A 27,370-nucleotide genomic window follows, 5' to 3' on the forward strand; every position below is an offset into this window, starting at 1 on the left:
TGAATTATATTTATTGATTAAAAAATTTATTCTACTAGTCTTCTTTAGTCTCAAGACTACATCCTCTGTAACTCACTGTACTTTCAAAACAGTCAGTTTCCTACTTTTTTTTTTTTAAATGAAAAAATACATGGCTTTTCTATAAACTGAGTTGGAAATAAAAGTTATACAACTTCCCTGTAGGATAGAGTAAGTCTGCTTTGTCGATAGCCTCCTTTTCTGTCCTACCTACCATGATATTCATGCGGAAATTTTTAAACAACTGCTTTTCAAGCAGAAAATTATTAAGAAATTATGTAACAAAAAAGCTTCTAATAAAATTGACTAGCACAAGATAAGGATCATAACTTTTTCATTCACTGTAAATGCTCTGACAGACCCCCTGCTTTACTTTCTCAAGTTTAGGTCACTTTCGCCCAACCACAAGAGCTCTCAACTTGTCATGTGAAATTTCGTTGGACTACAAATGCCCAAACCATACATTCTGACAGTGATAACATTAAAAGAACCAGTTTTAGCTTGTGGTTTTTTGTTATATGGAAGCAGCTGATGAGTAAAAAAAAAGTGACTTTATTTAATTCACATTAGCTTTAAAAGTTGACTGTGAAATTTTTGAAGCATTACAAGATTTACATTCATGTAAATTTTTGCTGCTCTAGCACCAAAATCCAAAAAACCTCTGGAGCAAAGGCAAAACAAAGTTTCAGCAGGCACTAGTAACTCAGCACTGCTCATTTAGAGCTTTGAAAGCAAATGAAGGGGACAGAGAGAAAGGGTAAGAATTAAAAATTCCTGCATATTTTTTATGGGTTGTAAAAGTAAACATTTAAAGAACACAGTACAAAAAGATTGAAACATACATAAAGAAAAAGTAGTCTACATTTAGCTAACGTATATTTTGCATTCTGTGTTCGCTACGCCAAAAAAAGAAGATCATTGTACAACAACAGAAGAACTAACCTCTCTGACAGAGTGGATCTAAAAATTCTTGTAAACCACTTGGAACATTTCTGACAACATCACAGGAGTAGCCATCTTCTGGTAAAAGAAAAGGTAGCTGTAAGTCAGGATCCTCTTCCAGTTGGACTTCTCGGCCATCGCTGCGAGCAAGTTCATCAGCCGTATTTTCTGCAACAGTTACTACATTCTCTATCAGTTCCTGCATAGAAGGCAGAAAGACATTGTTACTATAAAGGGATAATTTTCGTTAAAGAAAAAAACCTTAACATTAAGAAAATACTAAGACTACAAGAAAAAGGACTTTGGAATCCAGATTATCAGATATAAAACTTCTTCAGCTCCACCATGCACAGTCAGTACAATGCATTGCTTTATTTGATTAAATCCCATAGATTATGTAGTTAGAGAATATAAGAGCAGCATTTATTTTTCTTCAGTATTTTCAAAACTTATGGTGCATGTTTTTACTTGAGATGAGAGCTGTGTTTAAAAATACATAGCAGAGAACATGCATGTGCAGAGGCGGAATCACAGGCAGCTTTAAATTTTTCACACTTTGCTGCGTGTATACATAGTTCTGTAAGGCTAAATATATAGAAGAGAAACAGACAACTTGTGTAAAACAGGATTTTCAGCTCCATCAGGACACAAACACAGAGGACCAATGGCATATACAGTTCTCTAGTTTGGAAGCTTTGTAGAACTAATTGAATTCTACATTTCCTGGGAGCTCAGTATAAAGTGAAGGATCCCTTAATGTAGATATCTATTCTTCACATAACACTGTAGAAGCACACAACACATGAGCAGGATCACTCAAGGTGCGGCAGGGAACTTTTAAGTTTTACATTTGGTGCACAACTGTTCCACTTAGCATCACAAAAAGCTCTATGAACCCAGTGTACTTTTCACAAGACAGCTACTGCGGTTGCATGTAGCACACAGTAGTTTTCCTTCTACATTTTAGACAGATCTGTAAGGTTCCAATAGAATATCTGTTATTAGATCATATGAACTGAGGAAAATTAATTCAGAAGTTAACAAAAATCAAATTCCTAACAACTTCGCAAAAAGTAAAGGTCCAAGCAGCACTGTGCTTCTACATTCTTCTAATTTATCCCAAACTACTCAGAAGAGTGCACAATGAAAAGGCTCTTATCTCTCTCTCCTCAAGCAGTTCCTCCATTTTTCTGTTCCCTTAAACGCCTTAGGCTGGCCTAAGTTTTAGCTTGAAAGTATTCAATTGTTAAGTGAAATAAAAAAAAGTTACAGGCAACTTTTAAAAAGATATAAGTAGTAATTCTCTGAGCACTCAGTCTGTTCCAAGTTGCGTGGTCTGCCTTAGGAACCAAGAAATCAATCCAGGTTTGACTCATCGCTATGTTTGAACAAGCAGGTAGCATCAATACTTAAAACTATCTTTACCTCTAGTAAACCACCATTCTTTCAGGAAGAGAACTCACCCCAGAGATGTAGTAATTCTGTCTTGATGCCAGCAAAATCACACAACTAATTTATCTGAAGCTGCTACCAATATTACATATAGATTGCTTTACTACAAGTATTTGCTTTATCAAAGATTCAGATGTGATTTCCAGTCTCTTTCTACAGCTTCTACTTGGCTCCCAAGACCAGCTTGACAGTTTAGTCTTTATCTCACCCCAGTTACACAAACATGCAACTCAGAATCTGTAAGCTTGATACAACAATTTTATTACTGGAGCACAATGCAGAACACAGTTGAGACAACACAGTGTAAGTGTTCTCATCTGAATGTTCAGTTTCAGCAAATTTCCAGGGAGAAGTCAGATAAATCCAGCCTGTCTTTAGAAGTGCTCTTTGAAAGGGCCTTTTTACCATAAAAGGTGCTAATTCTAAAAAGAATTACATCAAACTAAAGCAAGTAAAAGTAAATACATTTATATTCCTTTGAACAAATTCCAAGCCTTGAAATTTTTCAGATTTGGCAGCAGTAAGTCAGAGTTTGAGTGTACAAGTCTTTTTCATAGCAAGGAGCAAAGAAGTCCCAAATACCACTTCACCACAAGAGGACAAACTACCCATGTTGTAATCCTCCCTCTGACACAAAGAAGACCGATCAAATCTAGCACTGTATTTCTTTGGAGGTCCCTAAAGAACAATAATAACAAACTGTGGAATTCTACCTATGTGTAAACATGAAATACAAGCTATGTTCTTCAGCAAAGGACTTTTAGGTTTGGTAGCCAATATATAAAAACATATCGAAGCTACAAGTCTCCGTTAACACCTTTAGAACCACTGTATTAGTACCTTTGATTTAATAAACAGATGTATCCAAAGTTATTAAAAAATAGACATTGTAGACAATGCATTCAGTTATATAAACATTAGATTATCTTCACCTTTTAAGATTTTTGAGATCAGTCAACTAGCCTGTAATCAGGGTTTACCTTAAAAGTTGTCATCCACATATGATTACAATTCTGCAAGGAACACAAAACCTCTTTTGACTTTTGCCAAAAAAATGTTTCCCATGGATAAAACTTAGAATAGTCAGTTATGTCTTAAATATCAAAATAAAAAAGTTCTGAAAACAACATCTCTCTCCACATACATGTTCCATGTATCAATCTGTCCATCAAAGGACAATCTGTCTACTGCTTGTATAAAGGGATTCAAGATTCATGGATTTTTACATCCCACATGTAAAAAAGCTGAGTGTTCCTCCTCCTTTCATTTGATTTCTACAGTCAAAATTTCCATCTTTGTTTCTGTGGTTATACACAGAACTAGCTTTTGGGAGTGCTCTGTACACCTCTCCCCTACCACCTTACTGGATATTTCATCCACAAAGGGTGTAAGGTGCAGTGACACCTCTCTGAGTATGCTCAACATGCAGTGTTATCCTACAGTCCAGCTCGGTGTAAGACAGATTCTTAGTAATAATATCCTGCTCAAGCTGCAGTGAAGTACTCCCACCAAAGTTGGTGGCCAGAAGCCAGCTGATACTACCGATACTTCTTATTGTAGGGAGAGCAGATCGCCCTCTTTGACTCTTCTTGTAACAATTCCAGACCAATCAACAATAAGATAGCTATTTTCAGGCAGTGCTTTTACTCTAAGTGTATATTCCTCAGGTATGTTAAACAGCACAGGAAGTGACAGAAGAGACTTACTGTTGGGATGAGTGGTTCATCTGGAGCACAGTGATAATTCTGCAACAAAGCTTGTAGCTGCAGAGAATTCAGCTTAAAGCAAGTACTGTTAATATTTGGAACGTCTGCATGTGAATATTTGTCCATGGTAAGCAACGTGGTTGCCTAGGAGAGAAAAAAAAAAGGTCATAGGAGACAAATCCAAAGCAGAAGGAAACCTTAAGCCTTGTTTCTGAGTTTTCTTTAGACGAGAGATAGGAAAAGACAAAGCAAGAATCCAGATTTGTTACAGAAGCAGCACAAATATCCCCAAAGCAACCACTAATTATATCTTCTGTACCTGCAAGATGAATTAATACTAAACCTATCATAAATGAGGCATACCAATTTTTCAGTTACTCTGTTCAGCATAGTTATAGCTCAGTCTTATAAACAGAAATTGAACATCCCGTCGGCCAAAATCACTAATTATTAATTTCACTTGTAACTTTAATATAAATGATGTTAAAAAAACATATGTTGTGTTTTTGCATGCCACCTCAATGTTCTAGGATTGATACACACAAACTACACTTGTCCACATGCTATTCTCCAGGAACACAGAATATACAAATATTCTCTTTGAATATAAAATTATGGGAGAGATGTTAACCAGAAATACCCACACTCACCTGCACTATTCTGCTCAGGTGGCAATCAGCAGCCAATTCTAAACCCTGTTTTTCCGCCCAGGCTTCAATATGTCCCAACTGTTGACGAACAATAGCTCCCCAGTAATGTGAACATAACCCTGAATCTGGGGCCGTAACTAATCTGTTAAAAAGCCACATGTTGATAAAATGAAACAGCTGGGAGAAGAGCTGTATAGTCAGAGCAGCATTCACTCTACATCGTCGTAAGAGGGACATAGCCCCAGTCAATGTATGCAGCACATCATCTACAAAGATAAAACAAAAAGTAAATCACATTCACATACTGCAACATACAAATGATTTAGGCCATAAATAATAACACAGAAGCACCTAACCCAGGTTGGTAAATGCTAGGCAGAACCTGCATGTATTTAAGTTACAGAAATAAATTCACTGCTTCGTGGTTTTCAAGATGGAGCAACATTAAACTGATAGCTGAAATACCTTTTTTAAGTCCTGAAATGAAAATAAATTCTTTTGGGGAAATATTTAATATACAAGTATTTAATTGGTTATATCTGACACTTAAATCATGTCCTCAACTTGAGTAAACTCATTCTTCTCTTATTTTTAGTAACAATTTAAAAACTATATTCTACTGTTCCAAATGCATATTGCAATTATTCCACAGGTCCTTGCAGTTAAATATCAAATTGTATCCAAAAATTTCAGCAGAAAGTATGCGCATTGCATGATGTACTTTATACATTAGTTTTAAAAAATATTATTCAAATTTCCTTTTGCCCATTCACTGCAATATTATGTAAGAAGCAGTAAGGACCTCCTGTTAGCCTCACCAAGAGCAAACATCCCTATATGCTTCTTGTTAGAATGTATGAATGCAAGCAGAACATTTATCTCCAAGCCTTCTTCTAAGGCAATACTTTTATCTGAAATCTCTATTGAAGAGACCACCAAATTAATTTCTTTAGCATTGAAACACAGGATTGTGACTGGAAAAAAAACTATCTGTATAAGACAGAAATCTATAAAGCAGCTCAAAAGTAACTAAAATAATGAATATCATCTGCCTTTGTTCCAATGTCAGTTTGCTACTTTTTCAGGGTTTGCGTCCAGAAAGTTCTCTCTGTTACACTACAGGGCACTAAAAAGAAAACAGTATATTTTTATAATCTTCCTTCAATGTTCAACACAGGAAAAAAGCAATTGCAGCAAGCTTAATACCCCAAAGACCAGGAAGTATACATGAATTTTGTATAAATACTCTTCAAAGTTGAACAGAATGACTGTACTTAATAGCTCTGCAGATCATCTTTACTTCAATTATTCAGAACGTCGCTATTTTCTTAACTCTTCCTAACGGTTTATCCTCAGTTAGTTCCCTCAAACTTGAATATTTTTTACATTTTCCATTTTCTTTAGTCAACAGGCTACATAATGCAGGAGGCTCTCACGCTTTCCCCATGAAAAGCACAAGAGGGGTCCTATCTCAGGGGCCTGTGCGTGAATATGTTCAGCATGGAAAACAGCAAGAGGCACTGGAAGTCTGAGCACAGTCACTGAGCCAGGATTACGGACACAGCAGGATAGCACGCATAACCAGAACGCTCTTCATGGACAGAACGGCCCAGGAAGCTTGACATTGCTGCAAAGCACTATCGTATTTAAAGGATTGTGGCAGGGATCCCTGGCAGGAATCTACAAGGGCGGTCAGCTTCGCCTTAGTACCTGGGAGGTACTTTGTCAGATTGTCCCACAGCATCCTTACAGCGACATTGCCGAGATAAGGACTGGATAACCAGATGATAAGGTAGGCAGAATACTGGCTGGACCACTGGACTGGGTGGATTTGTGGATACAAAGTCTAGCTGGCAGTCAGCTATTAGTGGCTTCCCTCATGGATTGAGACTGGGACTGATACTGTTTAATGACTTTATTAATGACCTGAGTGATTAGATGGAGAGCATTCTCAGCAAATTCACAGATGATACCAAACTGGGGGGGAACACTGATACGCTGAAGGGCAGCAGTATTTTTCAGAAGGGCCTCAACAGGCTGGAGAAATGGGCTGACAGGGACTTCATGAAGTTCAAAGGCAACTGCCAAGTCCTGCATCTGGGAAGGAGTAACTCTTTGCAACAGGACAGGCTAGGTGCCATCTGGATAGAAAGCAGCTCTGCCGAAAATGACAGAGAGATCCTGGTAAACATCAAGTTGAACATCATTAAGCAGCATGTCCTTGCTTGAAAGGTAGCCAGTTGCATACTAAGCTGTTAAGTGAGCAGCAGTGCAGCTAGCAGAAGGGAGGGAAGCCATCCTTCCTATGCATTCAGCATTTGAGAGACTGCATCTGGAGCACAGCAGCCAGTTTTAGACCCCCCAGCACAAGGAGGATACCGATTTAATGGAGCAAATTCAGCAGAGAGCCACCAAGATGATTAGGGGGCTGGAGAAGAGGACATAAAAGAAGGACAGAGAAGTGGATTTGGTTCATTCTGGGGAAAGAGAAGGCTAAGGGCAAAGCTTATCACTGTCTTCATCTACCTAATGGGAGGGTTCAGAACAAGATGCCTCTCAAATGTACACAGTAGTGATAGCATAGAACAACAGACAAACCAACACAAAAATTGCAACATGGGAAATTCCAATTAGATATAGAAAAAGTATTTTCACCATTAAGGTAGTCAAATGTTGGAACAGGTTACTCGGAGATGTTGTGACATCTCCATCCCTCAGTGGAGATTCAAAACTCAACTGGGCAATACTCTCAACAACCTGATCCAGTTGCACCTGCCTTGAGCAAGACACTGCATTAGATGACATCCAGCAGCTCCCCTCCAAACTAAATTATTCCATGATTTGTAAACCCAATATAAATCATTGAATGTCACTACTGTCCTTATCATTCATGCAAAATTGATCCAAACAATTCTCAGGGGTTAGGGCAACTTGTGAATGTCATATCACCGTTCAGAAAAATTTTATTTATTACTAGTTAATTGTATGGTTTAAAAGACACAAGAAAAGATCAAGTAGTCTAACCTATTTTAGGCCTCTGAGGGTTATTTTCCTCTGGATCATCAAGGAATGCTGGCATGTAGTTATTAAGCTCTGACTGCAGACAATGAACGAGGTACCTGGAAGTGAAGGGAAAAAAAAAACCAAACCAAAAAAGAAATTTTAAAATCCTGTATGTGTTCATTATGAATGCTTCTAAAGAAAAGAGAACTATCAAATTACAAGATTCCTGAAATTGCAGTGTTATGTATGTGACTACAGGGAACCAAATAGTACTTTTTAAAAGGCCAGAGAGACCAGTTCTCCTGTACCTTTCCTAGAAATGTTGAAAAAAGAATTAGGTTATCAGGGAACGGAGCCACTTAAATGCAGTATCACTACCACACTTGTAAGCAAAGGTCATATGCTACATAAAGAGATGCTGTCAGGCCAAACTTTGGTTCTGTAAGACTGCAAAAACAATTTTTTCCAAACAGAAATACACTTTTCTCTGTTTTAAAATCTACGAAGAGTAGTATTAAAAAAGATTTTCCTATTCTGAGCCAATGCACAAGATCCTGAAATGGCCCTAGTGTTTTATGTAAACAATTTTTTGATTCTTGTATTTCTCTTACCTTTAACTACTGTGAAACGAAAAGCTTGTTTTATTATTCTTTCTCTTCTAATTATTAAACAATTTCTTTAACACTGATTTTGATAATTCACTTATATATTTTCTGTTAAGAACTGAAACTAAAAGGAAATCAAATTGAAATCACATATAAAAGGAAAATATTCCATGGCTTTCTACAACTCCCCTTTCTGTTTCACTGGTAACATTTTTAATGAAATACCCTCAATTGCTAGAAAACAAAAGCCATGGTAATTTCAACCAATTCTGGTGTATGCCAGTTGTTACCATCAAATAACAATTTCACAGCAGACTTCTTTCTTTTCATGCTCCTGTTGTGCTTTTTTATTTGCCTTCTAAATATATATTCCACAGTTCTCCAAAAGTTTAATACATCCATTTGGAATCTGCCATGTTACAGTGTACTTAGGGGAGAATTCACACACAGCTAAAATTCAGAAATACCCTTTCACATCCAGCCTGCTCATCATGTACAGGGAAAAATACAGTGCCATTCCTTTCTAGCCACAGCAATATTATGTCTTCCAATGACTACTTAGCAAATTGAAGTAGCAGAGATGTTTCAAGACACCAATCCAAAACACTGACCTGTGGCAAAAAGGCATAGCTTCATTAACAGTTAGTAATTTAGAGGTGCTACAAAAATTGAAAGACGCTTGTCAAAATAGCTACTTGCTATACCCTATTTGCCCATAATTCACCAACAGGAAAAAAAAAAAAAAAAATCCGTGGGAGTACATACAAGGTGGTTTGGTGCATCTCTTATACCTTTCAAAAGTTCAGAAAGCAATTACAAGGTTTCACATTCTACATTCACATACTACATACTGCTCTTTAGAGCAATACAGCTCCCCTTAAAGCTAAACAGTTAAACCATGGTTAGGTCTCCCAGTCCTGTCACAGTACAGAAAGATTACATTCTGTGCTATTACAGAAGTATGAAAAGACTGTATTTAAAATAGACATCCTACAAGTGGGGAAAGGGTGGGTCTAAGTCACCCAAAGTACACTGTTGGTTAAATTTTTCTTTTAATCAGTATTGTAAGTGCCTGAGCTGATGAGCATAGGTTGATTTTACCCCAAGCCAAAACCTGTCTTATTTTTTTAAGAAAAAACTGAAAAACCCCCACTGTGCAAATTGCTGTTTATGTGAATTATGAAAGTAGATAATTAAAAGCCCTTAAAGAGCGCAAGGTTCAATACTTTAGAGATCCATAAATTTTGAAGCCTATGTATTTATATATTAACAGCAAAAACAACCTTTCCTCATATCTCCATAAAAACCTTAAATTAAGAAAAAGCAATCAGCACAAAATAAATTTAAATAACATTTCCCTAAAATTTTCATTGACAGCCTCAACTATTGCAAGAACAGCTAACAGATGAAACTCCTTGCACAGCCCAGTGATCCATATTCATAAAACAAAGTATCTGTCTAAAGAAGTAAGGCTAGCCTCTGTAGTCCTCCTCTCAGATATTTAAAAATACACAAAAGACATTATTGCTATACCTAAAATTTAGCAAAAACGTGAAGTTATTCTCAAACCCATAGCTACGTAGAATATGTTAAGCGCAACAGAAGTTTGATGGCCTTACTTGAATGCCATTTGAACCAGGTGTGCCAAAACGTCTTGTGCATCCACAGTAATTCGGCTAAGATCTCTGTCTTGCTTTATGAAATTCAGTAACTCAGATGCATTTGCCATCCAAAAGGCAAGTGCCCCAGCAATATTCTTCTGTTTCTGTAAGCAGAAAGAAGGAAGAAATAATACAGGGAAATAGTCTTCTGATAAAGCACGGCAGCTTAAAAAAGCTCCAAAAGATAGACCAGTACCTTTTCCCATTTCACCAAACATATCTCAGATACCAGATATTTGCAAAATGTTTATATGTAAAATTGTAATTGCTGTAACTGGTAAGTTCAATTTTAACACTTTCACTGAACATATGAAATTCTGTTAAAATCGCCAATAGCCATATCAATAAAGCCACGGCACAAGTTTCTAGTTATGTAGCGCTAAGAGCTTAGCGGAATGCAGTATCTGGTAATCTGTGCACTTTTAAGCGCATATTCACTACTGCCCACTGCCACTCTGATACTGCACTCACTGGGTTTGATACCAGGTGATTCAGTATCAAGTACTGATCTATCTCACCATCTCCCGACCACAAATGCCAGGCCAGGCAACCTCAGATGAAATCCAAAGAATAGGAACCACAAACAACAAAAAAAGAAAATAAAGGGAAGAAAAAGAACTTTGGTCATTTCATATCCACATTGAAGTGCGTTAAGCAGAAATTATGGAATGCCGTAAAAGTTGCAAAGTCAAAAAAGGATTTTAGTACTGCATGTTCCAGTTGCTGAATGAGTGTTATGAACTGTTTAAGTCCAGCTGTTTGAGTATTGTATTTTGATATGGAAGCAGCATGAGAAACTGAGCTAAGCCAACATAGCTAGGATCAGTTCCCAGCAATATATCCTACCTGATCAACCTGGTCTACCTCCTGGAGAAAAACGGACGAAGGAAATCAAACAGAATAGAAGAAAGAAACTTGTGAACAATCATGATAGCTTTAGAAATCAAACACTAAATATGAAGGTACAACACTTATGTTCACAGTTATACACAGATGCATTAATCAGTAGCTACGATGCAACTGAGCCCCTCTTAAAAAAATGAATTATTTTAATAGGACTAGTAGCACAACAGCGAAGAACTGAAGTGCCCACATGTCACAATTAATTCAAGGAATGCCCTATACTAGTTGACATCCCAGACCAGTTGGTTATTCCATGCTCAGTGCACCACAGAAACCCCACAGAACTTTTTGCAGGCAACGGGGTAAGCAGCCATCCAAGTAACAGATCCAGGGAGCTATTTGCCCACACTGCTGCAATGAAGACAATGTACAAACAAACAAAGGGGGACAGAAAATCCCCATCAGGAAAACAAAACAAAACAAAAAACCCAAACAAAAACCACACAAACAAAACCAAACAAAAAACATAAAACACCTAGGACAGATTTAATACATGGCTTTTCAATTAAAGAAAAAAAAAAAAAAAAGACTGTTTTAAACAACAAAAGAGTCTAATGAAATACCACACTAAGCTTCTTAAATGCTGGTAAGGATAAGCTACACTGAGTTAAGCAAACAACAACAAAAAAACCCCCACCAGGTATGTTTGTCTGATTATTTAAAACTGAGCTCTTACTTAATTCTTTATGGCTTTCTATTCAGACCACTCTCCCCCACCTGCAACACAATGAGCTTAACACAAAACTTTGAGGTGTCATTTGCTGTTACAACTATAGTTGGAGCTCTAAATACCAAATTACTACTGCTTTTTTGCTTCTTCCCCCTTTCCAACCAAGGCATTCTGAACTGACTGAAGATGTGTTGGCACAGAACAAAAGGAGATGCTCCTTCTACAAACAAATGTTAAAATTTGCAGAGGATCAGAAATGCCACAGAATGAATTGGGGGGAAAGAAAAAAAAAAAAAACAAAACAATGAACACACACACACACACACACCCTGGATTAAAAAATTAGCTTTTTTTAATATGAATTAAGTTTCTATTCCTAGATTTTTATTGAAAGCACTGAGCCTTCTCATAGATCTCTCCGATTTTATCCCCATCTCATATGAAGTCTTCTACAATATTTGCAGACACTAATGCAAAGGCTACAGAAACTCACAGACTTAAGTTTGTTAGCAAGTACTACTTGAGTAACTTCAGAAAGCTATCAAGTCTCCTTATGATCTAAGCAGGCAAAATTAGGATCTAAACAATTTATTTTACTCCCACAGTACAGCACAAGAGCTTGTGCACCCTCTACTTCTGTTTTGGGTGCCTCTCTCCCCTTGCCTCCCATCTGTCTTCTCCGTCTTTCACACCCTCAGATGCCTTTCAGCACAGGCAGGCTTTACAGTTGAGACATACAAAAAAAGCTATTGTGATACAGCCACTTATTACATGGTAATTTAACTGTGACAGCCATCAATATAACCACTCATTCTACAGCTTAGATGAAGTAATTTGACTTGGCTTAGCTAGTACTGTTTATACTCCACTAAGACAGGTCAAAGCTAATGACATTTTCCTGGTCAAGCTTTAGAATCAATGCATTTCTTTGTCTCCAGCCCATTAACCTTCAAAATCACTGAAGTTCTACTCTTTCATCACATTTGTCATCTTCCCCCTTTCCTCCAGCTTCTTCAGCTTGACATTTGAAAGAACCTCCTCCCAATTTTCTTCAACCTCCAACTCTCTTCAGTTTATTTCTTGCAACTAGATAACACCTTCTACAAACCACAAATGCAGCTACCACTTCCTTGTTGATGTCTTCCTTTAATTTTAGGTTGGAGATTAGATTGCAACTATAGAGTTGCAAGGCTGTAGAAAATAGCCTTTCACAAAGGACAGTCCAGACAAACACTCGGTTTTAACAGTTTTGCAATACTACTAGCAGGATTATATAAAATACACTTGCTTGCAACAACCACAAGGTCAGACTTAATTTGGGAAGCCCTTCTCAGTTCTGTAAATGAGTGTTTTCACAGGATAATCTATTTTCTAGCTTTGATTTGTTTTCTCATCAAACAGATGTTTGAGTCCACCTCTCCAGTATCTTCTAGCAGCTACATGGTTATCTATTTTAGTTCAACACAAAGAATGCAGAACTTTATCTTTGCTTTCCCACTGTACCCATCCTTGTCACCCCAAGTCTTTTTGGGGCCATTGTTACTCATTTACATTAGTCGTATAAACCAGTGTCTTTCTTTGATTCAGCCCTGTAACTTCCAGATTATATTTGAAGTCTACCCTTTCATTGTTTACTTTCCATTCTCCCAACTAAATTGCTTATGTTCAGGCTCTTTGCATGTCATGTTCTCCACTACCGCCAGAGTATCCCCTCTGAATTTAACAAATTCACTCTTCCACAGACAGATTTTATTTTTTTTTTATAGGAGAACCTGAACGTTTAACTTTTGATACCATTTCAATTTTATCAAATATCCATTTACCACAGCATCAAGACTCAAAGCAATGTGCTAGTTCTTCACTTCAGAGTCAAACCACTTTTCAACCTCTCATCAGCTTCAGAATGCACATGAAAAGCTAGTTTGTTTTCTCACTGTCAAGTGTTTCAACACTGGCATTTTCTCCCATTCTTTCTTGTGAAAGGTGGGAGCCCGCTGTGTTTACAGAGCTGTCCAATTACAACATTCTCCCTGCTGAAAACACCACTAAATCCTTCCAAAACCTGAACAGTTTTGGTTTACTGTGACACTCATGCCACTCTCTTGTTTACTTTCCTCTTCTCCCTTAATCAACCTGTTGTGTAACACTTGCATCATAAATTCTCTAAAGCAGAACTGATGCATTTGTTAGACTTGTACAGTGCCTAGTGCAGCAGGGTCCTTGCTCTATACAGGCTACTATAGCAGTACTTTTTGCAACAAACTTAGGCGTTTTAATAAATATAGAAATATATTTCCATTTTTCCTCTGAGAAAAACCTACAGACAAAAGAAGTTACAACAATTAATTAGTTAGTGAGGATACCTGAACTAGCACTCCTTTTTCAGGAAATGACCATTACACTTTATCCACAGTTACACAATGCAAGGTACTGTCTAATTTCACAGACAATCCAGCGGATCTTATCCTGCATTCCTACACAAAACAGAACTCCCCCTGTGTTTCTGTACAAGTCTTGCACATGTAATAACAATAGCATCAGACTACATAGAAGATGTCAGAACATTTGAGAAATTAAATTTCTCTTTATAAAGCAATTGTGTCAGCTTGGTTCAAAAAGTCCAGTTTTATTACTGTTTTTGCGGTTACAGAAGTTGTAAAAGTAACAGGATCAAAATTAAAAAGTCATGTTTCTTTTTAATATGTTCACTTCAAGCATCAATCAGTGCAAACAACTGCTATCTATACAATATTCTTTAATAAGCACATCCAACTTGTTTTACAAGAGCTCATGGCCAGAAATGCTTGCAAAGATCTTACCTTCTAGAGAAGAGAAAGAGTAACTTCTTGTCAGAGAACATATCTTCAGTGCAACAGCCCCTCCCTAACCTCCCACACTGCTCAGGAGAGAGTTTCTTACCACTGACATTACTCATTGAGACAAAAGCAAACCTTCACATGGGCCATCAAATGGGCCATCAATACAGGTATTAGCGTTTAACCAACTAAGAAAAAGACTAAGAAGGTTACTAGATAATCTACAACACGTATTTCATTCTCTTGACATGTTTTTGCAGAGAAACTCACCTGTATCACTCCTTCCATCATGTTCACCATCTTGTTGACTATTGCAATGACTTTGTGAGTACGCTCAGCAGGAGTGATGTCAGGTCTGTACTGGCTTGACAATACATACCGACATGTCATATACAAAACATACGTAGGTGACAGCTTAAAATGAACTGTCGAGCTATTTGTGTAATTTATAATGGCAGATAAGAAGGCATCTTCAGCTGTAGAAAAAGATGAAAAAAACAACATGTCATAAAGCCAAAGACAGAAAGAAAATGAAATAAAACAATATCATAACTTGGAGCACAGAGGATTTATTTTTAAAGCAAGAGCAGGGGAGAGGGGAGCAACTTACAGGAATTTGAACTCTAAATTGTCTATTATGTACTACGGTTACTTAGGCATACTAACAACACACTTCCATATGAAGCTAGAAAATCTGATCGTCAGGAAACAGTTCTGTACTATTTCCTATCTCTTTGCTGAAAATTTGTATCTTCAAGGAAACAGGAAAATGCAAGGCTTCCCTTGTCCATTCTATTCCTACAAAGCTCCCTTATTATAGGGAATTTTATACGAATAAAAATCTGTCTTTGCTTGACCAAAATCTATTTAGTTTCAAATATCTGAAGTCTGGACAATCTCTGGTATGATATTTTTCTACCAGATCTGAGGTCTTCAAAAGCTGGGGACCAAGAAAACAAAAAACAAAATTCTAAATGAAAATGTAAACTTAATCAGATATTACATAAAATGGATTTTAACCAAGATGCAATCTATTATCCAAGGCATGGAGAACTGTATAGAAGAGAATTAATTCAATGTACTGTTGAGGACGTGGGATTAACAATTTTTTCACAGTTAAATTTGAGTATCTAAAGATAAAGAGTTGAAATACCATTAGAATTAGATATGCATGAACCCGCCTCAATACCTGAACTGTCTGTTCAGCCTCCCCAACAAAATAAATTATATTGCTGGATTAGCTAACATCTGTTCAGTCAATATGCTTGTTAGTGTTTACTTAAGTTACCCTTAAGTTTTCAAACTGACTGAAATATTACACTATAGAAAAATGTGTCAACAGGTTAGTGTTATAACTTCACAATTTACTCACAGCTTTCCCTGAATTCAATACTGGCAGGTAGTATCAGTTCTGGTCCATGGGTATCCTGAGGTCTAAAGAAAGAAGACAAAAATTTAAACAAACAATCCACACGGGTGGTATTAATTCCACTGTAAAATGACAGATTTCTGCAAATACACTGGTTCCAAATGCTGACACAACATCCTTCCCCAAAATGATCCTTTTTTTACCTTTCCTCTAGAATCATTAAGCTGTATCTGCCCGCAATGCAACAGCTCAAAATACCAAGTTAAACTGTGGAGTCTGTGATATTAATGAACATCCTCTTCTGTGCTGTATGGCAGACTGACAGGATCAGTTTGCCACCTGCCATTGACAGGATTCAAGTAACAAATTATTCATGCACACATGACAGAAAGTGAATGAAGCTTCATCTGAAACATCAGCTCAGTTACAACAAATGTACTTTGCTATCTTTAATGCTCTCAAAACTGATGAGAACTTGGTCGACTTATTTGTCCTTTCTTCTGATAAGGAGGAAAAGGAGGTAAAAATCTAGCCCCTACCCTCACCTGGCTGTTGCTATGCTATGTTAAGAAACAGCAGTCATTCCATGAGCCCCAGAACTACATCCTCACTTAAAACTGACTGCAGTGCTCTTTCTTATCAGTACCTATCAGAGAATTCAGAGAGAAGAAAAATGAACAGAAAATTGATTTTTCTGGTGTCTGCAAAAGGTTAAGCATGTATTTCATTCCTCCCTTAAGCAAAAGCATTAACTGAGCTGTTCTCTGTAGTTAGGCACCTATTTTTAGGGAATTTGTAAAAGCTTAACATGTTCTGCATGCAATAGCCATTTTTAACCACATGTAACACAATAGGTAGCTTTCTACTTTCCTCAGCAGCTTTGATAAAGAAAGGAATGTAACATGATTATATAAAGCCTCATTCTTGTGAGAAATATTAGTTATGTGACAAGGCAGAGAGAGGACACTAAAGGCCTTTATTTTGGGTTTGGTGGGGGGTGTTCTTTTGTTTTTAAACTTGCAAAAACTTAAAACCAACAGATAACATAGTTATACCATCTAGATAATGCTTTATTATAAAAAGTGCTCAGCAAAACGAAGTTCTGGGGAGCTGAAAGTTAAGGAACAGCAGACACAGCAGGGTAAGATGTACATAAATTTCTGCCAGTTCAGTCACATTTCAAACATGACAGCACACCCTCTTTATGAAGAGTGCCCAGCTGCTGTGTAAATATTAGCATTTCCTCTGGTTTTACTGCTATAGATTTAAGATGAACTGATTTCTCACTGTCTCCACGCTGTCCAAGGTGCATCGTCTTCACTGAGAACTTAACGACTTCTGCAGAAAAATAACTAATACTCACACAGCATTATCAAAATAGAACTATAGTGATAACTCCAGAAAAATTTCTAATCTGTCATTATAGGAATGGTAATAAGACTAAGAAATATTTCAACAAACTGGCTGGTAAACCACTGACAGATTTCAGCTGATGATTTACTTCCTTTCCTTTAGAACAAAAGGATAGTGATCCTTTTCAGCACAAAGGAAGGAACAGGATTCTCCATCTTCCCTCCAACGGGAGAGAAAGTGGTACATGAGATGAGAACTGATATGGATTAGTGCAAGATTGCTTACAGAATTTTAGAAATTGGCTTCAAGATAGAAATGAATATGAAGTAGGAAGAGGAAAGACTTCTTTAAAAAAAAGTTAATTTAGTTTTACCTGTAAATTAGTTCTCTAGGAACAGATGCAGTAGGTCAATTATTGTAGCTACCTTAGTATGAGTTTCCTTCAACTAATGTACCTTTTTCTGCCTTCCCTAAGCACACACAAAAGAAATACTCTCTAATTAAGCTTTGCAAACTGGAAATTTAAGTTAAAATAACTCTCTGTGCTTCTGAGATGATAGCAGCTAGCCAACCTGCTTTATTACTGGATACATTTTAAGTATATATTGTCTTTGTGCTATTGCTTTTATACAAAAATCCTCTCTCCGTGGTGATGAGATTCTCTGAGCTAAACCAGTCTGAAAGTCTAGTTAGGGTATGTGTAGCAAGGCCATAAAATATTGATTAGGGGTTGCCTCCTCTCACGAAGTATTGTGTCAGGTAATATTACACTTCAAAATTGCATTAAAAAATACATTCTCTAGATATTTCTGTATTGTCCTAGATTAATTGTCTGTGATAAACTGCATAAAAAAATAAAATATACTCTGTCCTTGTGAGGTTGTTTTAGCCAGCACACTAGCTACGTATAAATTTTGTAAGGCATGTTAAAATTAGGTATTAGGTGTCTGCATTCCATTAACATCGCTTATATATCACTATTCTCATTTCCAACCAAATGCATTTTTAAGAACTCCTGAAGGGTATCCAACGCAAAAAATGATCTTTTTTCTTTTTTTATTATATGCTTGCTCACGCTAATTGAAGTCAGTTATCTAACAAGGATGTATGACCATAATCCTTAACTAAATAGTCATTATCTTTTATTTCACAGAATCACAGTTCAGTCAGAACAACCACACACAATAGGTAAAATGGAGCTATGCTCTCAAGATTTCAATTATTCTTTTTCTAGAGACAAAAAAATAAGGCAGCCAAGTTCTAATCTTTGGTCTTCAACCCATTCAGTGACTGATGGGAAGAAAGTCTTATTTGCCTTATTGTTCACCTTTGAACAGCCATGATGAACAGACACAAAAAGAACAGACAAGGACACTTAGTACAGCAGTGGACTAGTTGTACAGTAACAAGAACCTGGAAGTGCTCAGTGAAGATTTTTTGGTTCTTCGAACTAACACAGCAGTTACTTCACCAAATGATTACTGTCCTTACAGTTCACAAAATGAGACCAGAGTATCCCAGAGGAAGCCCAACAGAAGATTCACAAAATACATCCACAAAGGGTATAAAAATTTCACAAAGTTTTGTTGATCTTTCATAAGAGAGGAAAATTACAGGTAAAAGACTAGTAACTCAACAAGAAGGAGTTAAATCTTCAGCAACCTTAATAAAAACAGTTCTGAAAAAGACACTCAAGATGCCCAGGCACTCTAACAAGAGAGTGCAGAGTAGAACCAAGTTGTTTCTCCTGTAACTTCACTGAAAGCATCTAAAAGATGTCCCTGCTACAAAACACTAGAACATTAGGAATTCAGTTCAGGTGGAAGCACAATTTTCTGCTGTGCTCGTTTCAGATAGGATAGAGTTAATTTTCTTCCTAGTAACTGGTACAGGGTGTTTTGGATTTAGTGTGAGAATAATGTTGATAACAAGCTGACGTTTTAGTTGTTGCTAAGTAGCACTTATCCAAAGTTAAAGAATTTTCAGTTTCCCATGCTCTGGCAGCAAGCAGGTATACAAGGAGCTGGGAGGGAGCATGGCCAGGACAGCTGACCCGAACTAGCCAAAGGGATATTCCATACTATAGAACGTCATGCTCAGTATATAAACTGGGGGGAGTTGGCTGGGAGGGGCCGATCACTGCTCGGGCATCGGTCAGCACATGGTAAGCAATTGCATTGTGCATCACTTGTCTTTTCTTGGGTCTAGTTTCTCTGTTATATTCCTTTTCATTACAATTATCGTTATCATTATTGTCATTATTATACTTTACCTTAGTTATTAAACCATTCTCATCTAAACCCACGAGTTTTACTTCTTTTTTTTCAATTCTTCTCCCCATCCCACTGGGAGGGGGAGGAGGAGTGATTGAGTGGCTGCGTGGTGCCTAGTTGCCAGTTGGGGTTAAACCACGACATCTGCCCTTTTTTCCCCCTTTCTTCTTTTTTCTACCACTCACATCTCTGAACTCTGTTTTCCATCTAGCGAATAATAAATCCACCTAAAGGTACTAGAAGATTTACAGCTTGAATCACTAACACTTTTTAACCTGCAGCATGTTTACCTTAGGTTGCATCCATTTATGATAGCAGTTCATCTAAATTTAAAAGCTGATTTATGTAGACAACAATACCATCTTGTATTTTCCTTAAGATTTGAAAAAAAATTATTTTCACAGAATTGCTGAGGTGTGAAGGGACCTCTGGAGATCATCTGGTCCAACTTCCCTGCTCAAAGCAGGGTCAACTAGAGCAAGTTGCTCACAACCTTGTCCAGTCAGGTTTTCAGTATCTTCAAGGACAGAGACTCCACAGCCTCTCTGGGCAATCTGTTCCAGTATTCAATCACTTTCACAGTAAAAAATGTTCCTCCCCTCAGGTATTTACATATGTTGATAAGATCTGCCCTGGGCCTTCACTTATCAAGGCTACGTAATTCCAACTCTAGGTACCCAGTCATTCTTCTCCTATGTTCTTTTTATCAGAACTGATTGGACTCCAGAGAAAAAACAATCACACAGAAGCCTAAGTTGAAAGAGACCTCTAGAGATCACGTACTCCAAATTTCTGTTCAAAGCAGGGCTTCATCCAGGGTTATCCAGAGCCTTGTCAAGCAGAACCTTGAAAATTTCCTGTGAGGAAGATTCCACCAGTTCTCTGGGCAACATATCGCAATATTCACTTGGTCCCAGAGTGAAGATTCTTCCCTGATACTCCCTACAACCAGACAATTTTTCCCCAAAGCAACTTCTGCTCATTGCCTCTTCACCGGTCAACCAGTATCCTTGTGATGACAGCACCTCCATCTTCTCTGTAAATACCCTTCTAGGTATTGGAAAACTGCAGTTAGATCCACCCTGAGCCACCTTCCCTCTAGACTGAAAAAACCCTATCCTTTTGACCTTTCTTCATACACTGAGTCCTTTAATCCTCCAATCATCTTGGTGGAGATGTCCCTTCGCAGGACTGTTGCCACTTTTCCAATCTCTCTTGAACTGGGGGCACCAAAACTGGACGCAGTGTACCAGGTGTGGCCTAACAAGAGCCAAGTAAAGGGGGATAATCTTAACCTTAACCTGCTGGCTGTGTTCTTGCTGATACAGCTCAGGAGATAGACTGCCTTCACTGCTGCAAGGATACACTGCTGACTCAAGTTTAGCTTGCTGTATACCAGGACCCCAGGTTCTTTTCAGCAAAGCTACAATCCAGTCAGACTTCAGCCTACGTCTCTCTTGGCATTTTCTACCTCATGTCCACGGCTTCACATTTACTCTTCTTAAACTTCATGCAATTCTTGTTGCATAGGTGGCTCTTCTTTGTGGCTTATTTGCTGTCCTCCAAGTTTGGTATTACCCACAAACCTGGTGATGATGCATTCCATCCTGTCACCCAGACAGTTTATACAGTTACTGAGTAGTATCAGATCCAATACTGACCTTGAGAAACTCCATTCACGACCAGCTGCAAAGTTCAGCTTTGAGCCATTAACCATTACCCTTTCAGCCTGGCAGTTTAGCCCGTTTTCCACCCATCTTGCAGTCCACTGATCCAGACCATATCTTTTCAACAAGGATCTTCTGGGAGATTGTGACAATGCCTTGCTAGAATCATATAGATGATATGATGCCCAGAGCTCTCCCCTCATTAACTATGCAAGCTGTTCCATCACAGAAGCTAGTCAAGGTTGGTCAAGCATGATTTATCCTTAGTAAATCCACGCTGTCTTTTCTTAACCACTTTCTTGCCCTTTGTGTGCCTTGAAATAGCTTCTACGAGGACTTATTCTACAATTTTCCCAGGGCCTGAATTAATAATGACTGCTCAGTATTTTCTGGATCTTCCACTTTATCTTTTCTGTAGATGGGTATAATATTTGCCCTTTTCCAGCCATTCAGTACTTCTAATCTCCACGACCTTCCAAAGACGAGACAGTGGCTGACATCATTGCAAAACCAACTCCCAACATGGATGCACCCCACCAGGTCTCCTCTATTTATGATGGAAAATAGAGACAATTTTTGAAGCAATGCTAATATTAAAAGACATTGTCTAACTGGGAGTTGAGTCCTTTTGGATGGGTGCAAACTGAATTCGAACAAGGTATTATGAATACATGGAGACTGAATAGCAAGAAAATGGCATATGATTTGAAGTCAGTGTTTTCCACTGTGGCTTTGGAAACAAACTGAATATGCAGGTTATGAAAACTGTCAGACCTGAAAAAAGTCTTATGAGCAAAACAGGCTAGCATTTATCTACTTATTAACAGCCACTATATCATAAAAGCAAAAATGAAGAAGGAGGTTTTATATGTATTTATAAGTTACATAACTTTACAAGACAAGCATTCAGAGGTAGCTAAAATTCTTGCTCACAAGACTTGCCAACAACACTACTGTAGAAACAGGAATGACTTGGTTATTTTCCTCTCCAGTGTAAATCACATCATCTTGCCACTGACAAATGAAAACTTCAATAATTGTACTTCTGTTATTAAAGACATTTCATACGACATGCCTAACCACAAATCAACAATGGTATGATATGACTATCAGCTTGGCTTTACAAAAAGAGAACTACAAATAACAGAATATTGAAGCAAAGGAATAATTTTTTTTAAGTATTCTGAAGTTTTTTGCTTTGGTTGTTAATCCTGGGTTTTATTTGGAGTGGTACCTCAAAGGAAATCTCATTTTCCATAGGGAAAATCAGGTAGCTTAAAATATTTTAACATACTGCTTGATCTATCTGAAAAATTTATCCAGTTTTTTCCATTATAAGAAGTAATGGATTACACATTTCCTACCTGCTTTCCTGTCTGCGGTAATCTTGCTGCTGTTCTATTCTAATCATCGGCTTCACCATTCCTCGTTCGGCTGTGCTGGATGCTGATGATGTCCTGTCACCATCAAGCCTGCTGGTGCTCTAATTCAAAACAGCGGGACAGGTGCTTAGCATGCAAACACTGGATTAGCCAGTATTTGTGCTTGGCACTATTAAAATGAAGTGTCAATGTGAGGCTTGAAAAGAGATGGGAAAACAGAGGAGAAGAGTACAGCAGAGAATCCAGCAGCTCAGCAGGTGTTTTCACCCCAGCAAAGCATCAAAGAGCACACTTGCAATTCAAAAGCCAACAATGGCCAGCTAGGAGCAACTATTTGTTAATGCATTGCAAGAACATATAATGAAAATCTCATATGTCTGTATTTAAAAGTTGCATAGTTATCATTACAAAGTAAGAATGAGTTGTTAATGAAAACTTTAGCTAAGCGACATGGTTAGACATGTTAACAGATCTAAAACTGACTATGCTCCCCTGCCCTGCTTCTGCCATAGCTCCAAGTGCTTCCATTATTGATCCATGCCATACTTTATCCTGTTCTTAAGGAAAGTCTGATCTGCTAGACAATATATAATTTTCCAAGACAAGAAATGGCAATTCAAACTGCAATTTTTTATGTACAATTTCGTTTGTTTTCTTTCAGGTGTCACAAGTTCCTTAATAGGAAGCTTTTAATTTATGATTTCCCATTACATGAAACCCTATCAGGAAGGGGAAAAACATGCTGCTTTAAGCAGCAAAATATATAGCAATTATTTTCTGTATAAACAGTTGAAAACAAAACATCAGTAAAATATGAAGTGTTTCCACATTTCCTAATAAACTTCTCAGACTAAATGATTTGCTTTGACACAAGAAAACCTACCAAAAAGTGCATCTCGGAAAAAGAGTTTAAACAAAAGTTTTTTCAGTACTGATGTGCCAATCCATGAACTACTTTTTATCACCAGGCCTCAGAGAACTTTCATTATTGTTACCTCTTTTCCAAATAAAGAGGCAAACTCATAAGAGTAACTGTTAGAAAACAAGTGATTCACCACTGAGTTAACAAGATGTCATGCACATTCTCAAATGGTACAACTCAAAAACAAAATAAATCTCCCAAGCTTCCCTAGGTCCACTAACAGTATTTTTCTAATGAGTCTGAAAAGAATATGAGGTATGCTATATAATAATGTTGGAAACTCCAATTCTGAGCAATTTTAAGGCATTTTAATAGTTTACAAAGTTTCTTTTTTTTTCCCCTTTCAAAATGCCACTAAATAAATTCCTATCAAAGGTAAAGAATGCATCCAAGATAAAAGAAAGCACTGTCACAAGCAAAGCTACAAAGAGAAAAACTGAATCAGAAGTCTGTGGCAAGAAAAAAAAAATTAAACTAACAAATATATTCAAAAGCTATCAGAATATTATTAATGTCTACACTGCCACACCAATATCACTAAATTTCTTTACAAGTATTTCAATTTGATAATAGTAGTAATAAAACATAAAAGGAAATGCATTTCTGAGAGGACTACTACATTTCATACTGCTGAAATAATTCATTCTCTCATTTCAGCTGAGGCATGTGATCACAGCACCAAGAAAGGCATTAACCATTGTGTTATTTTGCTCTGTCTGTTTGGACACGCAGTTTGGAAAATGCAACTCTGGCACAGAATTTATTAACAGAAAGACAGTGCAGAAAACAAGCAAGAAAAGATTATCACCTCATAAAATGTTTATAACTATGACTGCAGAGGCAGTTTGTTTAGTCAATGTTTGTACACTAGCTCTATTGAAGTCAGAAGTCACATCCATTAAATTTTAAAAGCCTAGTTAAACACCCTTTCACATTTTATACAAAACATTTGTTTACCCTACCACAGATGCCTATAGCCATATGCTACGTACTTAAGATAATGATGTATAATTTCTAACAGGAATCCCTACTTGCATGTAATCTGCCTTCAATAGGTCAGTTTGGGGAGAAACTGGTCTAGGCTTGAGGAATTTCCCTAAAAGAAGCTACTATTCTTGGCATGGAATACATGTCAAATGCTAATACAAATTTAAACAAAACAGTTTTGTGGAAAAACAAAACAAAACAAAAACCACCAAAAACCCCCATGCTGCACATGATACCCAAGCCCACCCACAAAAGGAAATGGCTGGGGAGAATGATGAACTGGCCGCACTTTACCAAATGCTACTGATGTTATAATTTTGACCCAACTTACACATCTTCTTTTATTTTTTATTGATAATTTAGTCATAATATAATACCTTGCTTGCCGGTAATGCTGTTCCACTGTGAACATCTCCCTCCAGATCAAATGTGGTTTCCTGTACAGCTCTAAAAACAAGGTAACATTTCAAGTACTTTTTAGAAATTATATTGTTAAATACTTAACAAACAAGGAACAGAGTAGCTAAAATTAGTGAATTAAAATTCAAGAGGTATACCATGAGTCCAGTTAATATCCACGTTTTAAAAGGGGTTATCAATTCTTTATAGAAAAACACTACAAATATTTATACAGATAGTTTCCTTTGGGAAAACAGATTCTTAGTTATATTTTTTCCCCAATCAAGCAAGAAAATATAAATATGCATGAACATAAATAATGTAAATATAAAAACACATAAAAATACGTTCAAGGTATTGTATTCACTGCAGTAGACTTGCTACAATTTTTTGCTCAGCTCTGCAGTACAAAATGTACAACAATCTTGATAATGTAAATCATTCATAAATCATAGTAATACATTTTATTATCTGGTTATTCTGAAGATTTAAAAAAAAAAAATATTTGATTGTTCCAGCTGCAATAGCCCTTTGCCAGAGATTTTGCTATCCAGGTAAAGCTCTGCAGTAGTGCAGTGCTTTGCAGTTGACTATGTGAACCTGTGAGAGCATTTGATTATTGATCTGCAGGCTAGATGTAGAATGAACTCAAGATTTAAGCAGTAATATTATATGACAGCTATAAGGCTGGAGGTCTTCCTGCAGACAGATCCTACAGCAAGCACACAGTGTACTACCACATTAAAATAAAGTGGAGAAAAAATAATAATGGTTAAAGTATGCATCTGTATTAACTCAGCAGAAAGACCCTCTTTTCCTAGGTATCCACTCCTTTCCAAGCTGCTTTGTTTCTTTTCCAAACCACAGTATACTATAGTAGTAGCCTCATTTGGACCCAGAGAGGATGGAAGATATGATGGGTTTTTTTCCCCATGCTATGCAGTCCAATTTTAAGATTGTTTCTCCTGAACATTTCTATAGCCACTGAACAGAATACCTGAGCCCCTACAAGTCACTAAATCCATAATCAATATTTTTATTAGGCACCTATCAAAAATATGAATATACAGAGAAACAACAGGGTGGACTTCTGGACTGTTAGTCCTTGCAATACAGACCAGAAGATAAGTAATCACGCTGTAAAAAGTGGTTACTATATTGAGACATTTAGTTCCCTATCTTGACAGTATCATTTCATGACTACCCTACCTAATTTCCAAATCCTTCTAGTGCAATTTTAAAAGTTACTATCTGAGAAAAAAACAAAAACCAGGCTCTCTGAAAACATTAAGCAAATTCTTTACTTTTCCTGGAGGTTGGATGACCTTTGAAATACATTATAATGAGGTGTTCCACTGTTTTTAACACAAAAGCGAGCATCAGGAAAACTTGTCTGAATACTTCATAATGAAAAAGACACCTGCTAATCCTAAAAAAAATCACAAGGTGGAGCTCAAGTATTAAAACAGTTATATACTTAAAAGCAGCTGCTTGGAATTCATTTAAAGTCACACTCTAGTCACAGGCTGTTTATAATGCGCTCATTCTCTATTTTTTCCAAAGGCTCCCCCCTTCACCTCAGTGGGAAGAAAATGAATTTTACTCACCCAGTTTTGTGTCTTGGACCTTTGACCATAAGACTTGCATCAATAGGTCTTTTGGGAATAATATGGTCCTGAGTGGGATCCACAAACTTAAATACATGAGATGACCCAAATTGAACCTTCATTCCACTTTGCAGCATAGTGGTTTCTGAAATACGCTGACCTTCCACGTAGGTTTCGGCATCAATGCTTCTTGGGGTTACAGTAACAACTCCGTCCATATTAGTGAGGTCACAATGATGAGGCTGAATTCCTGGACCAAATAACTGGAAATAGAATTAATCAACATGGAATAAACTAAATTATACAGCAGCAGAAATTAAAACAGAAAGATTGAGCTGCAGCTTATCCTATTTACAGACTAGTAACTTTGCTTTCTTATGAATTTAACACAGATGAGTGGTGCTAAAAATCAGTTGAGTTTCACTTCAATTTTCCTTGCAACAGAGATAATAAAACACACATTTAACTAATACGTGCAGCAGAAATCCCTTAATGAAAAGTTTTTCACTTTTTTGGTCATATGCTGTTCAGAACTGTTTTCTTCCACTTGCTGTTTTGATGTGAAATCTCACAATGCAAGTATTTACAAGTCAACTGCTGCACTGACGTGGACCCAGGGTGCTGTAAGAGACTCCCTGGCATGAACTTCATACAACTACGCTTGTTTTATACATTTAAGAAATACTACCTCACTCAAAGGGGTTGAGACTAGGACTTGAAAGCCATTAAGCAGTTGTGATAACACCGATAAATACCATTTGATCCAGTGATGAAAAAGAATACCCCACTTTAAATAATGAAACCCTTATTTTCCTCATAAAGCAAGAGAGAGAAAATAAAATGAATCAGAGAGTTACGACCATTAACATGAAACTGCAGCAATATTTTACCCTTCTAGCTTTGAAGGGTATTCACAGAATATTTTACTAGTTTCCACAATTACACTTAACTGACCAGAGATCAGATCAGTTCTGTCATCTGAGTC

The 27,370-nt window shown here is 37.1% G+C and overlaps 1 protein-coding gene across 2 annotated transcripts in view; it reads right to left on the minus strand.

The window, feature by feature from the left end:
- MLLT4 (myeloid/lymphoid or mixed-lineage leukemia (trithorax homolog, Drosophila); translocated to, 4) overlaps positions 1–27,370 on the minus strand; it is a 94,592-nt gene that overhangs the window by 46,105 nt on the left and 21,117 nt on the right. For both annotated transcript variants that reach the window (XM_010562709.1, XM_010562710.1), the window contains 10 exons: positions 26,386–26,648; positions 24,757–24,826; positions 22,453–22,571; positions 15,799–15,860; positions 14,697–14,902; positions 9,996–10,141; positions 7,793–7,887; positions 4,769–5,034; positions 4,119–4,262; positions 961–1,159 (listed from right to left, as the gene is read on the minus strand). In XM_010562709.1, coding sequence (XP_010561011.1) covers positions 961–1,159; positions 4,119–4,262; positions 4,769–5,034; positions 7,793–7,887; positions 9,996–10,141; positions 14,697–14,902; positions 15,799–15,860; positions 22,453–22,571; positions 24,757–24,826; positions 26,386–26,648 — 1,570 coding nt within the window. The remainder of the gene's footprint in view (positions 1–960; positions 1,160–4,118; positions 4,263–4,768; positions 5,035–7,792; positions 7,888–9,995; positions 10,142–14,696; positions 14,903–15,798; positions 15,861–22,452; positions 22,572–24,756; positions 24,827–26,385; positions 26,649–27,370) is intronic.

Source organism: Haliaeetus leucocephalus, unplaced genomic scaffold, assembly GCF_000737465.1.
Source record: "Haliaeetus leucocephalus isolate CR32 unplaced genomic scaffold, Haliaeetus_leucocephalus-4.0 Scaffold162, whole genome shotgun sequence".
NCBI classification, from domain to species: Eukaryota; Metazoa; Chordata; class Aves; order Accipitriformes; family Accipitridae; genus Haliaeetus; species Haliaeetus leucocephalus.